Genomic DNA, 16,687 nt, shown 5'->3' with positions numbered 1-16,687 from the left:
AAACCAGGAAAATGAGCAGGCTCTAACAGAACACTTCTCCCTCATGTGTATGTACGTGTGTGTGTGTGTGTGTGTATAACCCAAGTGAGATCATTATATAGAGAACAGATAGCGCAGTGTGTTAGCCATGATGGGATTTTAGCTTGGCTAGGAATGCCGGCTTGTCTTTATCACAAAAGAATGCAGTATCTCTGTGTGCCAATTCCGAACACTGTTCTGATGGATTATGGATTCCAGGTGTAAGGAAATTTTTTTAGACGTTAGTCAAGTGAAAGCATTTCAGTTCATCGCTTGTATCACTTTCAATAAAAAAGCAATAATATTTGCTGAGGGACAATACAGATAGGGTGTGGGGAATGTTTTTTTAATAATAAAAAATATGTACAGTACACTTTTTAAATCCATGGGAATTTACAAATCTATTTTATACAAAAATCCTTGCGAGGATCTTTATGATGGGAGGAATACACAATACATTCTTTCTCTTTCTCTCTCACACACACACACACACACACACACACCAAAATTACAGTTGTAGCAAATACAAATAAATAAGGACATGTAATATGTACAAGAATTTCACGACAGACAAAATCCCACAGCATGAGTAGCACATGGAAAACAATACACTTTTTTTTTTTTGTGCTTTAGGGGTGTTATGGTTTGAAATTTGCATGTTATGATGATAACCTTGGCAATATATCACGGTTATCGCGGTATTCGCTGACCATTTTAACAAAGCACAAGCTGGTGATGAAAATGAAAGGAAATATTTGTACAACTGTCTCAAACACCCATATTTATCACGCTGTCGTTATAAGATGAACGAAAATAGCTGCAAGGAAAAGTGTTATATTGAGCAGGGCTTTGAACCAGTTCAAGGAACGAAAACGAAAACCGGGAACTTTTTCTATTTCACATGGAACAGAAACGAAACCAGAAACTTTATTATTTTTTATGTTCCGGAACAGAAACGCTTATTAAAAATAATGGTAACCGGTTAATACCGGTTTTTATTTCGTTCCTCAAAGTTTCCGTAGCCTACAAATAAAAAAGTCATTCTTCTCCTGCGCAAGTTTCTATGACCCACTGGGGTTCACTTCCTGTGTGACGTTCGCTGACTGAATGGAGAGAGCGGGAGGGTAGACTACTATCACCTCTCCACGTCTTAAATAAGAGGTAAATATTGCAGTCTATCGTTATTCAAAAACGTCAATTTCAAACACGATATCAATATATTTGTCCACGTTAATGAGAGGCTCGCGAACATTAAATGACGTTAACCTCTGTTAGCCTATCAATGCATAGGGCCTGACTAGCCTTTGGTAACACACTAAACGAATTCTCTTTCATTTTTGGCACTTTTTCTGTTTGTGTAGATGGGAAGACATACTGAGAATCCAAATCGCCAACATTTGAAATAATAATTGTTTTGAATTATTTATTGTCTTATTTAATGAAGGTTGTAATAGAATTAGCCTACATTTGGCTTAAGCTGGATGAGACAGAGACATACTGTAATTTTATAGCCATTTGTTAAACAGCTGACAGGGAACGTAATTAACCGTTCCGGGAACGAAATTTTTTTGTTCTAACCGGTTCGAGAGCGTCTATTTAATGGTGGAACCAAACAACGAAAACGTTAAAATTCCGTTTCTGTTCGGATCGAACCAATAGGAAAAAATTTCTGGTTCAAAGCCCTGATATTGAGGCAATTTTTTTTCATGATTTTTGAAAAAAGTGACTAACCGTGAAACCATAACAACCCTATTGCACTTACAAGGAACTCACACAGAATTGATAATCAGCGCAGCGAATATAAATCGCAATTTGTATAGCTGTAATTTGACACATAGTAAAGGTGCATGCCCACAAATCAGGAAGTCATGATAGGGGGTAAATATACATGCGGTCGCACACCACTTCACGAGTCCACTTCATTTATGGGTCAAAGCAAAACTTGTCACCACATGCAACACTGGACTTGCAGACGCTTTTGTTATTAAACACAGGTTATGCTGAGGTGAAGGTTAACAGTCTGTCTGCTTTGTCAGTTAAGTGCCATTGAAAGAAAGGGAATATCAAGGGATAATTCAAAAAAAAAAAAAAAGCAAAAAAACAATGAAAAACTCACTCAGGTTATAGTTGCATATCCGTTTATGATCATTACTTTACAATTTGCTTTTCCAGTTGCTGTGTTTTGTTTTTACCACCGTCTTTTCCTTTTCTTCTGGCTCTCTGGTTTATGGAAATCCTTCATTGAGAACGTCTGGGATCAAGTAATCGCTTTCACAATTTCCTTCTCCTAACTCTCCCAGAGCCAGATGTTTTCTTGGGGGTCTGATCCTCTCAGTGAATGATCTGCTCAGTGTTCTTTGGTTCTTTCTGTTCTTCGTGTTCCTGAGGAGCTGGGTTCAGGGGGAAGGTTTAGGATGGTATGTTCCAGTGTGAGCTTCAGTGCTGTTCTATGACTGACCTCAAATGGTGCTTTTTCACCTTGGGTTCTACACATGTGGATGAAACCGAGAGAGTATTCGGTTAATTGAGGAGAAAGAAAGAAAAGAAAAAACAGCACATCTGTGCATAGAGTATCTCTTGACATTAGAACACAGAGGTATTTATTTTTGTCCCAGTGGCATGATATGAAGACTTCTAATTTAAAGAACCGTTTCAGATACTGCGACAATTATGTCAAGCAAGAAGTCATTTGTTTCACACACCCACAGTCCATCACAGTGTAGAAATAACTGTGCGCTGATATGGAAATTAGTGTTTGAATGAGGTCCTTACTGTAGTGTAGGACAGGCCTGGCATGGCCCGGAGTCTGGAAAGTTCTGAATGTTGTCGGGCCCTGACCTCCAGCGGTGATCACTGCCACCTCCAGCCTGTAGACAGACGCCAACTGCAAGCCGGACACAACTAGAATTTTTCTTTCCTAGAGAAAAAACACAGGGAGAGGGTGGACGGAGTGTAAATACAGAACATCTGAACTATCCAAGGCTGACTGGAGTCAATATTTTCTATTGGTGCAGCTTAACTAGCACAAGTAGGACATTTGCTTGCAAAAATTCCATTAAGAGTCTTTTGAAACATGGCAACAAGCAGTACTTCCTGGACGTGATTGGCATGTGTGGACCAGCAAACGGAGGCAATGCAAATCATACACGGCACGACAATCAGCCACTGTGAGATACGGCATGCATGCTCCCTTCAAAAAAACTAATTTTCCCACTGCTTTCCTACTAGTCTAGTTTTTCACCTAGATTTCTTCTCATCTCATTACCTCTGGCTACTTTATCCTGTTCTACAGGGTCGCAGGCAAGCTGGAGCCTATCCCAGCTGACTACGGGCAAAAGGCGGGGTACACCCTGGACAAGTCGCCAGGTCATCACAGGGCTGATACATAGACACAGACAACCATTCACACTCACATTCACACCTACGGTGAATTTAGAGTCACCAGTTAACCTAACCTGCATGTCTTTGGACTGTGGGGGAAACCGGAGTACCCGGAGGAAACCCACGCGGACACGGGGAGAACATGCAAACTCCACACAGAAAGGCCCTCGCCGGCCACGGGGCTCGAACCCGGACCTTCTTGCTGTGAGGTGACAGCGCTAACCACTACACCACCGTGCTGCCACCTAGATTTCTTAATATCAGTAATATTGATTAAATAAATATTGATTGGCTTAATTCTGGCAAGGAAGAGTATGTCTGTCTATGCTGTCGTATTTTAGGCACAAAATCAAAACAATTTAAGTTGCCTGTGTGAATTAACTCTATGCAGACACAGTTAACAAGGTGCACCGCAATGTGCACAGTATATTGGTAATGAAATATTTTCAACAGTATGAATCACCTTTTATTCTGTACACATTCACTAGATATGAGCAATCGCGTGCTCCGATTGGCTACTCTACTACTAGGCTATCAGCTCATATACCGTGCATAGAGAAAAACAAAATGGCGGCACGCATCAAGTCAGATAGGTCACTTTATCAAGTATTTAAAAGAAACAGAAATAGCTTAAAGAATAAGCTCCTGTTAATAAGCTGCCAGTAGCTCCTGTTCCACACTCCAGCTCAGTCGGTGGCGGTAATGCATCTTGAAGTTGGTTTGCCAACCGCCAGAAAAAAAACCCCAAAAAACTAAAGAAGAAGAAGAAAATGGCAGAGCGTGTTGCTGAACCAACTGAGGATGGAATAAAAACTCTACTCGAAAACAAACCTCCCCAAAATAAAAAAAAGCAACAAAATATGGAAAAGTATTTGATAAGAACGTATCTTTTTTTTTTCAAGAATTATTATTATCGCATTTTTCACAAATTGCCCCTGTCATTTCGCCAGTTTGTTTACATTCTAAGCGGAAATGATTTTGTCAGACGTTTTGTATAAAGCTTTTTTATCGAATTTGCAAAAAATAAAAATGCTCTGTTTCTCAAAATCCAGTGAATGTGGATAAAATAAAACAGTTATTCCACTCAATCTTGTCGTCCATGGCTTATAGCTGTCAGCTCACGTACGACTCGATTTTGTGGAATAGCCGTGAAATATTTGCTCCTTATATTAAAAATAGGGGGGCGGCACGGTGGTGTAGTGGTTAGCGCTGTCGCCTCACAGCAAGAAGGTCCGGGTTCGAGCCCCGTGGCCGGCGAGGGCCTTTCTGTGTGGAGTTTGCATGTTCTCCCCGTGTCCGCGTGGGTTTCCTCCGGGTGCTCCGGTTTCCCCCACAGTCCAAAGACATGCAGGTTAGGTTAACTGGTGACTCTAAATTGACCGTAGGTGTGAATGTGAGTGTGAATGGTTGTCTGTGTCTATGTGTCAGCCCTGTGATGACCTGGCGACTTGTCCAGGGTGTACCCCGCCTTTCGCCCGTAGTCAGCTGGGATAGGCTCCAGCTTGCCTGCGACCCTGTAGAACAGGATAAAGCGGCTACAGATAATGAGATGAGATGAGATTAAAAATAGGTACCCTATGGGTGCATGTGGCTACTGCTTATGAATAAAATTATTTTCTGATACCATGTCCATACAGTAAATATAGCATATATATTTACTCTGAGGCAGTAGCCACAAAAATGAACAATTTAAAAATCACAGAAGTAAAATATACCAAGTGTCTGTACTTTATATTATTCTACCCTTACCTCTTACAGTTTCCGAAACTGAAACCGCCGAACCGAGGCGGACATACACACGCTGTCGCCATGACCCAAACTCTTATTTCTCGGAAAAGGCCCGGCGCTAGAGCTCAGTGGTTTCAATACTCTTTTCAACAACTTCCTGTAACAACTCAGAAGTGCGTCACATCTACATCACACATAGGACCACTGGCCGAAGAAGGCGAGGAAAGGGGGACAACCTGGAGTATATTTTAAAATAGGAACGCACTTTCTCTCAGTAATAAGCATAAACATGTTTGAAAGCGATTTCTTTCGTCTAGTCCATTTATTTTGAATGGTGAACCGAATTGTACACACTCACCGTCCATTTTAATTGGAACACGTGTATGTGCATGTGCCATTGTTACACTCATTCTTACAACACGATGACATAGTGGATACAGCCGCTACATGAGGCAGTAGCCACAACAAAGCATTTTTTCAGCACCATTATATCCTCCATATTCATTTTCCTTGCTTGTCGCCCGAGATGTGACCTGATTGGTTAAGAGATAAAAAGCTTTTATGTCACTTTGCCCTTTTCTAAAAACTTTGGATGCTCCGCTGGGCCCAAATACAATGTAAATGCAGACGGCAGCGTTTTTTAAAAGTGGTCACGTTCTGCCTGCCTTGCAAGTGCTTCCCATAGGATTACATGCAAAATGTGTGCTGGTGGTTGGTGCGGAGAAAAAAAAAAAAAGGTGTGTGAAAGCAGCCTAAAGCAGTCTCAGACCTCCTGAATCAATAGAAACAAAGTGTTTCATGCTGCAATCATTTTTGGACCAAGCCCAATAATCTGGTCTGCTTTTCTGACTGTAAAAATACATGGCTAAGCAGCCAAGGTTTTTGTAAAAGCCTTTGTATTTGACAAAGACAGCAGGGCAAAACCCATTTGTAACGTAGAGCCGGATTACGGACTCACTGGAGGGAGGATCTGGGACTGAGAGATGAGGCTGTTAGCCTGGTTGGTTTTGCGTCTCTCAGCCGTGGCGTCCGCCCAGGTGACTTGGTAACCTGTGACCTGCTGAGGGGGTCGGGTTACAGCAACCACCCATGAGAACAGAGCCGTCACGTTGCTGTCATGCACTGAGAAGACCGCAGTGAGGTTCTCTGCCCTTGCCTGGACTTTTGCGGGAGGAACTGAAAAAACAATTCAAGTGGAGAGAAAAGACAAAGCATCTTGAATATGCACTTAATCACTGACCTAAAGTTTTGGACAATTTGCCTTGTTCAAGTCATGTAAGTATCTAGCAATGATGACTAACCAGGATCTCCAGGACAGGTAATGGGTTTGGAGCTCTTCCCTTGAATGGCTGAACATGGCGGAGTGGAGAAGGTGGTGCTCTCTGCCTGCGCTCGGCTCTTGGACCCAACAGCCTGGATGATCACTTTATACTTGCAGGAAAACTGTAGACCAGGTAAGCTGGCATAATTCTCCTACACAACAAAACAAATAAAGGATTCACCAAACATTCAGTAAATCATAGTACAGTTTATATCTATCTTGACATGCTTCAGACTGACTTAAAAAAATGATTGTCACCAAAAAGCCTTATTATTACATGAAAACATATTATATTCTAATTTTATAATTCAAGACTACTGGTTTTTGTTACAATTTTTTTTTATTCCGTTTGCTAAATAGAGCTCTTTGTGATTGATGCAGGTGAGATTTCCCCTTCAGTGTTGTTCACTAGCAGTGATCAATTGCTGTTTCCTGGAGTAATTTATATTGTAGTTGAATTTCTGTCAGGTTACACGCCCCATACCTGTGACTTCATGTGAGGTAAGACAAATTGAGGTGCTACCTGTGTAACGAGCTTTTCTTGGATTCTGGTTCCGTTATGAGAGCAAAACTCCGGGAACCATTGCACGCGGTAACGGCTCATGCTCGGATCTGATGAAGAAAAGACACCATGGCTTTAGCCTTGACGAGAGGTAAAATTGAACCAAATAGAGAACATATCCATCATCCATCCTGAATCTACAATGTGCGTCAGCTTTTTTGTAGTTCACTGCAGCCATCTTGATAATGTACCGAAGTGATAAAACTTCTCAAATCTGTTTCTCATCCGTTATGACTGGATTTAAATTGTGGACAAGTTTGCAATTTTATATAAAAGTGATTTATTAACTCTGTCCTTGGATCAGTACACAATGCAGGCTCTTTTTACTACATAAAAGAATGAGATTAAAAAAAAGACACCACACTCTCCAGGGTCAGTTTAACATCATTCAGTAACCGTCGCTGTTTCTTTCCAAGTAGAGATGGTCATGTTAGCATGTGATAAACAGGACACTGATTTGAATAGACTTCTGTAGCAAGTGGAAAGCCTGCCATTGTTCTTCCTTTAATCCTGTTCCTTAACTTTATGATAAGCAGTTTGTCTACACAAAGGCAGATATATGTTTTGAGGTGGCAGCCTTTTCAAAAGTGGTGCAGGGTTTTGTCCCCTGTACACCAAGACTGATGAAAGACATGCTCCATCACTTTCCTCTTACCTCGTTTCTTCCAGTAGACTCGAACCTGGAGTTGTCCGTCCTGGTAGAACGGTGTCCCCACATCCAGAATGTCCGATTGACCTTTCTGAAGCACAGGATTGGCTGTGGGTTCTGATATTAAAAGTAAAAAATGACTATGTTGAATATAATGAGTACGAACCTACGTTAGAGGTAATTATATCAGAGATTAAAACACATTGACAAAAAAGTCTTTGTTATTCACCTTGTTACAAAGAGTATAATTTATGAAAACCTTATGTATCTGCAAAGAAAACCACATCCACAAGGACTGCATAAGAGGTGCCAACATTGCTAACAAGAAAATCCAAGGAGCCAGAGAGAAAAAGCAGAATTTTACCGCAAAAACCATAGTGTATGTTGGTGAACGAGAAGGATATGTTTTTTCAGATGTGCACCAAGCAACAGTAAGAAATAAACATCGTCTTCATTTTATTGTACCAACCAAAGAAGCCACTTGATTTCTACTGGCTCGCAAGACCGAGGCTTGCGACTTCACAGGTCAAATTTCTCCAATGTGTACTCTGCATGAAGCAACCAGAAACAAATGTCATCTTTATACCACTTGCGTTCGGTCTGACTGCTGCTTTACCTTAAAAAGCAGAAAAGTGTCATTTTCAGATGTTTCCTATATTCACAAAGGGTCAAAAATTTTAAATGCTATGAACATTGGCACCTCTTCTAATGTCTGCACTTAGCAAGCCATGATGTCATCGATCATTCTTGCGATAAGTGTTTAACTGAGTCACACACCACTTTTTGCTTGCTGTGTTGAGAAGCGCAGAATAGCCTTGGAGCTCTTGAGAGGAAGTTGCTCCCAATATGACACAGACTGGAGCTCCACTGTGTAACTCCTCTCCTCCCTCAAACCCTCTATCTCCACCGAGTCGAAATCCTGCACACACAAAAAAACACACACTGAGCTGCTGAGATGGAAACACTGGAGCACAGCACAGAATGTTCAGACTTAGGAAGAACCATTATTATACACACAGGCTAAATACACAACATACTGAATCCATCAAGTTTAGTAGGCTTGTAGAGAAGTGTGTAAAATCTACATTCACTGGATATGAGCAATCACATGCTCTGATAGACTAGTAGTAGGGTAGCCAATCGGCTCATATACCATGAGTAGAGAAAAACAAAATGGCAAAGTGTGCTGCTGAACCAACCGAGGACGAAATAAAAACTTGACTTGAAAACAAAACCCCAAAAAATCCAAAAACGCAACAAAATATGGAATGAAAGTATTTGATTGTAAAAACTTATCCTTTTTCAATAATTATTATTATAGCATTTTTCACAAATTACTACTGTCATTTTGCTGGATTTTAAGCGAAAATGATTGTCAGGCGTTTTGTATAAATTTTATCAAATTTGAAAAAAAAAACAATTAAAAATAACTAAATAAATAAATTTAAAAAATGCTCTATTTCTCAAAATCTAGTGAATGTGGAAAGAATAAAACAATTATTCCACTCAATCTCATCACACCTCGAGGCTACCTTGAGGTGCTACACACCTCGTTGGCTTATCAGCTCATGTACGACTCGATTTCATGGAATAACTGTTTAATATTATATGAATACAAATTTTTTACTGCGAAATATACCACTTGAATTTTTCATATGTGCTCCCTCTGGGACATGGAGAACCAAAACCGTGATATAAATCTCCATATGTCACATGTGAAGAAATCGATGAAGTGTTTTGATAAATTTGGGTACTTTTTGTTTGTGAACGTGTCTATATAATAAAAAGAAAATCACACATTAGCTTGAAGATTTGAAGTGTATCTTCTTGTGTTGAAAAATGTGGCTCTGAATGACATATATTCTGGTATTTCACTCCAGTTATGTCACTCCCAGCGTTTTCCTGCTGACTAGAAACACACTGTCAAAATGGCAAACCGGTTCAAAATTTAAATTCTTTTGATTAATTTGCATGGTTTTTTTTTGGCTGTGTCCATATAATATAAAGAACATTACACGGTTGTGTGAAGATATGAAATTTAACTTCTCCTGTTGAAAATATTTTCATTCGTTCACTTCACTCACTCAGGAGGGGGAAGCAGTACTCTGCCAACACTGTTTACAGTGCGGGTGGGGAGCTGTTGACCTCGACTGGGGACATTGTCGGGCGGTGGAAGGAATACTTTGAGGATCTCCTCAATCCCACCGTCATGTCTTCCACTGAGGAGACTGAGGCTGATGACTCAGAGGTGGACTCGTCCATTACCCAAGCCGAAGTCACTGAGGTGGTTTGCAAGCTCCTCGGTGGCAAGGCACCGGGGGTGGATGAGATCCGCCCTGAGTATCTCAAGTCTCTGGATGTTGTGGGGCTGTCTTGGTTGACACGCCTCTGCAACATCGCATGGCGGTCGGGGACAGTGCCTCTGGAGTGGCAGACTGGGGTGGTGGTCCCTCTTTAAGAAAGGGGACCGGAGAGTGTACTCCAATTATAGGGGAATCACACTTCTCAGCCTCCCAGGGAAGGTTTACTCCAGGGTACTGGAGAGGAGAATTCGACCAATAGTCGAACCTCGGATCCAGGAGGAACAATGCGGTTTTCGTCCTGGTCGCGGAACACTGGACCAGCTCTATACCCTTCATAGGGTGCTCGAGGGTTCATGGGAGTTTGCCCAACCAGTCCACATGTGCTTTGTGGATCTGGAGAAGGCATTCGACCATGTCCCCCGTGGTATTCTGTGGGGGGTGCTTCGGGAGTATGGGGTTCGGGGCTCTTTGCTAAGGGCTGTCCGGTCCCTGTACGAACGGAGCAGGAGTCTGGTTCGCATTGCCGGCAGTAAGTCAGACCTGTTCCCAGTGCATGTTGGACTCCGGCAGGGCTGCCCTTTGTCACCGGTTCTGTTCATAATTTTTATGGACAGAACTTCTAGGCGCAGCCAGGGGCCGGAAGGAATCCTGTTTGGGAACCACAGGATTTCATCTCTGATTTTTGCGGATGATGTTGTCCTGTTGGCTTCTTCAAACCAGGACCTTCAGCATGCACTGGGGCGGTTTGCAGTCGAGTGTGAAGCGGCTGGGATGAGAATCAGCACCTCCAAGTCCGAGGCCATGGTTCTCGACCGGAAAAGGGTGGCTTGCCCTCTCCAGGTTGGTGGAGAAGTCCTGCCTCAAGTGGAGAAGTTTAAGTATCTCGGGATCTTGTTCACGAGTGAGGGAAGGATGGAGCGTGAGCTCGACAGGCGGATCGGTGCAGCCTCCGCAGTGATGCGGTCACTTTACCGGTCCGTCGTGGTGAAGAAGGAGCGGAGCCAAAAGGCGAAGCTCTCAATTTACCGGTCGATCTACGTTCCGACTCTCACCTATGGTCATGAGCTTTGGGTAATGACCGAAAGAACAAGATCGCGGATACAAGCGGCGGAAATGAGTTTCCTTCGCAGGGTGGCTGGGCGCTCCCTTAGAGATAGGGTGAGAAGCACAGTCACTCGGGAGGAGCTCGGAGTAGAGCCGCTGCTCCTCCACATCGAAAGGAATCAGCTGAGGTGGCTCGGGCATCTTTTTCGGATGCCTCCTGGATGCCTCCCTGGGGAAGTGTTCCAGGCATGTCCCCCCCGGGAAGAGGCCCCGGGGAAGACCCAGGACACGCTGGAGGGACTATGTCTCTCGGCTGGCCTGGGAACGCCTCGGTGTTCTTCCCGAGGAGCTGGCCGAGGTGTCTGGGGAAAGGGAAGTTTGGGCTTCCATGCTTAGACTGCTGCCTCCGCGACCCGGTCCCGGATAAGCGGAAGAAGACGAGACGAGACGACACTTCACTCACTCATGAATATGTTGACCAGTCAAAGATAAACTTCATTCTTCGTGCAACCGTGTAATATCCTCTCTCTCTCTCGTGTGTGTGTGTGTGTGTGTGTGTATATATATATATATATATACACACACACACACACACACACAGTTGTGGTCAGAAGTTTACATATCTTAACATGAATGTCATCTTGGATATCAAAACACTAGAATCTGGTGCACAAGTTTTAATTTTCTTTTGGTTTTCTGAACTCAACACAGGGTCAAAATTATACATACAGGGTCAAAAATATACATACAGCACAACTAATATGTGGGTAAAATGTCTCTTCGGAAGATTCACCTTGACCAAACATTTTTGTTTACCATGAACAAGCTTCTGGCAGAATTCTGGTTGGATATTTCACGACTCTTCATGGTAGAATTGGTAGAGTCCAATTAAATTTTTTTTTCCCCTTGGCATTGACTCGACTTACAAGCACGGTCCATATATTTTCAATAGGGTTGAAGTCAGGACTTGTTTTAATCTTAATGTTAGCCTGCTTTATCCTCCACAACCAGCTCTGATGCGTGTTTGGGTTCATTGTCCCGTTGTAACTCCCAAGTCCCAAGTCGTGTTCAAGTTTCTGATGGTTTATGCTGAAGAATTCTGAGGTCATCCTCCTTCATTATTCCATCCACTTTGTGCAATGAACCAGTTCCACTGGCAGCAAAACAGCCCCAGAGCATGATGATCCTACCACCACCACCAGCTGGTACAGTGTCCCTCTGTACATGGCAGTCATTGTAGCCAAACAACTCAATCTTTGTCTCATCTGACCATACAGCTGTCCTCCAGAAGGCCTTTTCTTTGTCTGTGTGGTCAGCTTCAAACTTTAGTTAAGCTTGAAGGTGTCAATTTTGGAGCAGGGGGTTATTTCTTGGCTAGCAGCCTCTTAGTCCATGGTGATCTGAACTGTAGACAGTGATCCATCAGCTTCCAGTTCATGGCAGGGCTGTGCCATGGTGGTTCCCAGGTTGTTCCTGACCATCCAAACCAATTTCCTTTCAGCTGAGGGTGACAGTTTGGGTTTTCTTTAAGCAAAGTGGCTTGGCAAAGTGACTGCACCTCACAATAACTTGGATACAATTGTTTGAACTGATCTTGGAATTTGCAGTTGTTTAGAAATGGTTCCAAGAGACATTCCGGAGTTGTGTATATCTGCGATCGTCTTCTTTCTTAGATCTGCACTGAGCTCCTTGGACTTTCCCATTTGACTGTCTGTTGGTCAATCCAATGAGTGCTGTAAACAAACCCTTTTTATGAAGGCACAGAGAAGCTACCAGCTGTAGTCAATCATGATCGCTAACAGGAAGTTAAGAGGCCTCGGCCTTGGCAAGATAAAAGACATTTTGGAAGTTTCGGCACCTCTGAATTAATAATCTAAGTGAGCGTATGCAAATTTTTTATCCTGAATGTATAATTTTGACCCTGTGTTGATTTCAGAAAACCCAAAGAAAATTAAAACTTGTGCACCAAATTCTAGTTTTTTTTTCAATTAAAGATGTATGCTGTACAATCATTCTGCCACAGAAAAAGAACAGTTCAAAGAAATTACTGAAAGCTCAAATATTGCCATGACAGTCAATATATTACACACACACTTGATATTAAACATAATATATAATGTAAAAAGGGTTATTTTTAAGAACTACATTTAGATCATCGATGAGTATTTTATATGGCAGTATGATATAATTATGTATGTGGTATTCTGGTATGGCCTTGGTCAACCTAATTGCATCATTTTCCTTTTGTAATAGAAGCTTCAAATGCAACGCGGGAGGTTCCTTATTAAACCGCGGTTTTGATGTGTCCCAGTTCATCCAGTGGTTATTAAAAGAAAATTTCATTTAACAAGAAAACGTCAACAATCCCCCCTCAAACCTTCTTGAAAAAATGCAGCATGTACATAAAACACAAACATCGCTCCTGCCATCCCCAAAATTGCTGGGGGAGGGAAAAAGAAAAACAAACTCCTTGAAAATGATCTCACTCAAAGGAAAACAATTTGGTTGTTATTAAGAGACTTCCCACTCTCAAACGCAACGAGAATTGATATGCTGTTTTTGGCCGTACGCCGGACAGACTCGTGAAGTGCGACCATTAGCCAGTGATGCAATGTAATACCATCCTGGCATCCAATTTAAGGCTTTGCGCGATCAAAGGCAAACTCCCGAGTTGTTTATCTTATGCCTCTTTGCACTGTTATACTTCATTTGTTGTGGCTCGCTGAATGAAAAAGAAAAAAGGGGGGGGGATTGTGGATCGTCTGGTTTTCAGCTCGGGGGATGGATTTACACCAGGTTTGGGGAGCAGAGAGAAAGAAGATGAACTGAAAATGAGAATGGAAGAAAGGTGAATAGGAATTACCCCACTGACGATCTTTCTCTTCTTGAGTTTGGATGGCATTGTGTACCCTCCTTCACTGAGCGTCAAGCTCCAGGACAGTTTATAGTGGTGTACTGGGACATCTGGGTCTTCTGGAGACACCCAGCTGACACGCACCGATACCGACCTGTCCGATCCAAAGGTCATGTGACTGATCTGTAGGTCAGAGGGCGCTGGGGGTGGGGATGGATCTGTAAGGGTCAAATGACAGCATGGTTAGTTATGAGAGGGAGAATAATGTTCCCTCTTCTACTCCTCCTCCCTGAGAATGTTTTTCACAAGATCTGAACGCATTACGTAATTTGTCTAAATACATATCCTGCTATTCGACCTAATCTGTGCATCTGTTCACTCCAGACTCACTTATTATGAAAGTCTAAGCACACTTTTAAGCATATTTACATGTACTAATCATCCTTTCAACACACTATCTTTCGTCTTCTACGTGTTTATACTGTAATCACTCACAATCCCACAATCTGGAAGAAAATTAGAAGAGAATGGGTTTCTTTTTAAAGTCTGCTTGTGCCGCTTCCTCATATTGTCTCAGGGACTTTTTCCTCACTTTGACTTGCTCATTAGGGATCTAAATCTACACCCGGATTTCTGTAAAGCTGCTTTGTGACAATGTCTATTGTTAAAAGCGTTATACATATAAACATTTCTGTGTGATCACTCACATGGCGTAAGGACCGGAAATGACTTTCTACTGAATTGCTCCAGTGTTGTGAAGCTGGAAAAAAAAAAACTTTTCTTTCAAGAGTGTTACTTTTACTCTTTAAAGGACATGGGACATGAAACATAAATGCACGCTATATCAGTTTCTTTCCATTAAAAATATGAAATAATTGCATCAACAAATACAAAATTATCTATTAAATTCAGCAAAATCGTTATATTCGTGATGATTATATGGCATTTCTGCTCGAGCTCCGATATGCATATTTTACAACTGGAAGAGCCGCTGTCACGTGATCATACGTCACAAAAACTTTCGGGTACAGCACAAGTGGGTAGATGAATGTGGAGAAGTGTGAATCGTGATGATGACGAATGCGACAAAATAGTTTTTGTGTCTTGGATGACAAGAAAATTGTTTCGTTTTTAGAGTGTTTAACGTACATTGAACATCATGGTGTATTGTGACCTCCCAGTCAGTCAGACGCGCTGTCACTCCTGTTAGCAATGTAGCTAGGCTCAGCATGGCCAATGGTATTTTTTGGGGCTGTAGTTAGATGCGACCAAACTCTTCCACGTTTTTCCTGTTTACATAGGTTTATATGACCAGTGACATGAAACAAAGTTCAGTTACACAAATTGAAACGTGGCGATTTTCTATGCTATGGAAAGTCCGCACTATAATGACAGGCGTACTAACACCTTCTGCGCGCTTCGACAGCGCATTGATACCTTCACTCGGAGTTGTACCATTATTTTTTAGACAGGGCGGACGGACCAGGGCATTCGCCCGCCTGGCCGTGCCCGACGAGGAGCGCTCTCGGCCGGCTTGGGAGGCAGACGGCAGCCCCTCCTGGAAGTGTGGTTTTACCATGGGCCTCATGCGGTAAGGATTAGTATTATAATTTTGGGTGTATCAGTTATTGATTATCATAATTCTGATTCATTTCACCATTTTGAATGTTTTCATCTCGGACTCTGGAAGCATTGTATCTCAATCAATCTCGAAAAATATCAGCAAAAAAAAACTAGCTTGCAACGGATTTTAGCTAGATCTATAATGAACTTTCAATGTATGATACAAAAATAATACTTCTTTCAACAGATCATTAGCCTTTGAGCAGAATTGTTTTTAACTTACCAGGATGTGTTATCGAGCCGACCGCTTTCAGTTTCATGGGGATTGAATGAACTCTCACTCTCAATCATCTGACCCGTCAGAGTAAAGACAAGATCTATGTTCATGTGAATTTCCAGCTATCGGTTCGAATTGATAGGGTCTAACTTCACATCTCTGTGAAACATCGGGAATGTCACTGTCGATGGTGTCCATTTCGGTAACCTGTTTACATTAGATTCCCAAGCGCTGGCTCCTTGGAAAGTTTTTGTGACGTCACGGGTCACGTGACCGCTTAGCTAATTAACGAATCATTGTTTTACGCTGATGTATAAAAAAGTTGAATAATGTGATGATTTTCACATATTTGACGCCCTGCAGTGATTTAGATGGCATTTCTTATGTCCTTTATACATAATTATACCCAGAAAAAAATCCATGTCCCATGTCCTTTAATATTTGTAGGTTTGAGTTTTGTGTATTTTTTTTTTTACATCTACTGACAGAATTCAACACCTGCCCACAGACTTCCTTTATAATGTATAGTTTTGAATGAACTGGTTTTCAGTTATTTTCTCAGTTCAGGAAAAAAAAAATCCTTGTCAGTGGTTATCACTGCACATGTGGTGGATAGAGATTAGGTTGAAAAAAGTATACGACTTTTCCTTGAACATGTTTCGATTCAACTTGCTTTACCTTTGGAGGATCTGAAGTGTCTGCTGGGGGTGGTGTATCCTCTTGTTCCGTGAACGTTGACTGCTGCTACTCTGAACTGGTACCAGCGACCTGGGCGAATATCAGCCAGCCACACACGCTCCTCTGAAGTCTACATCAAAAACACACAATTCAGTACAAGAGACAGAATGTATAGCGTGACGGGAAAAAAAAAAAAAAAAACAAAACAAGAATGACTGATTTATTTTTCGGATGAAAGCATGGATCAAACAGTGAATAGATGGGTAGATGAAAGGATCGTGGATATACATGTTCAAGCACACTGAAAAC

The 16,687-nt window shown here is 41.9% G+C and overlaps 1 protein-coding gene across 1 annotated transcript in view; it reads right to left on the bottom strand.

Moving 5' to 3' along the window:
• Positions 1 to 356: 356 nt before the first annotated feature.
• Positions 357 to 16,687, bottom strand: part of anos1a (anosmin 1a) — a 46,596-nt gene continuing 30,265 nt past the window's right edge. Inside the window, exons 6-14 of the mRNA XM_060898982.1 lie at positions 16,379 to 16,508; positions 13,870 to 14,078; positions 8,437 to 8,578; positions 7,666 to 7,776; positions 6,972 to 7,060; positions 6,429 to 6,600; positions 6,086 to 6,303; positions 2,791 to 2,935; positions 357 to 2,504 (exon numbers count right to left, since the gene is read on the bottom strand). Of these exons, the coding sequence (XP_060754965.1) occupies positions 2,455 to 2,504; positions 2,791 to 2,935; positions 6,086 to 6,303; positions 6,429 to 6,600; positions 6,972 to 7,060; positions 7,666 to 7,776; positions 8,437 to 8,578; positions 13,870 to 14,078; positions 16,379 to 16,508 (1,266 nt within the window). The 3' untranslated portion in view covers positions 357 to 2,454. The remainder of the gene's footprint in view (positions 2,505 to 2,790; positions 2,936 to 6,085; positions 6,304 to 6,428; positions 6,601 to 6,971; positions 7,061 to 7,665; positions 7,777 to 8,436; positions 8,579 to 13,869; positions 14,079 to 16,378; positions 16,509 to 16,687) is intronic.

This window comes from Neoarius graeffei, chromosome 18 (assembly GCF_027579695.1).
Source record: "Neoarius graeffei isolate fNeoGra1 chromosome 18, fNeoGra1.pri, whole genome shotgun sequence".
Lineage (NCBI taxonomy): Eukaryota > Metazoa > Chordata > Actinopteri > Siluriformes > Ariidae > Neoarius > Neoarius graeffei.
The sequence above is the reverse complement of the archived record's forward strand: the minus strand, read 5'-3'. Positions and strand labels throughout refer to the sequence as shown.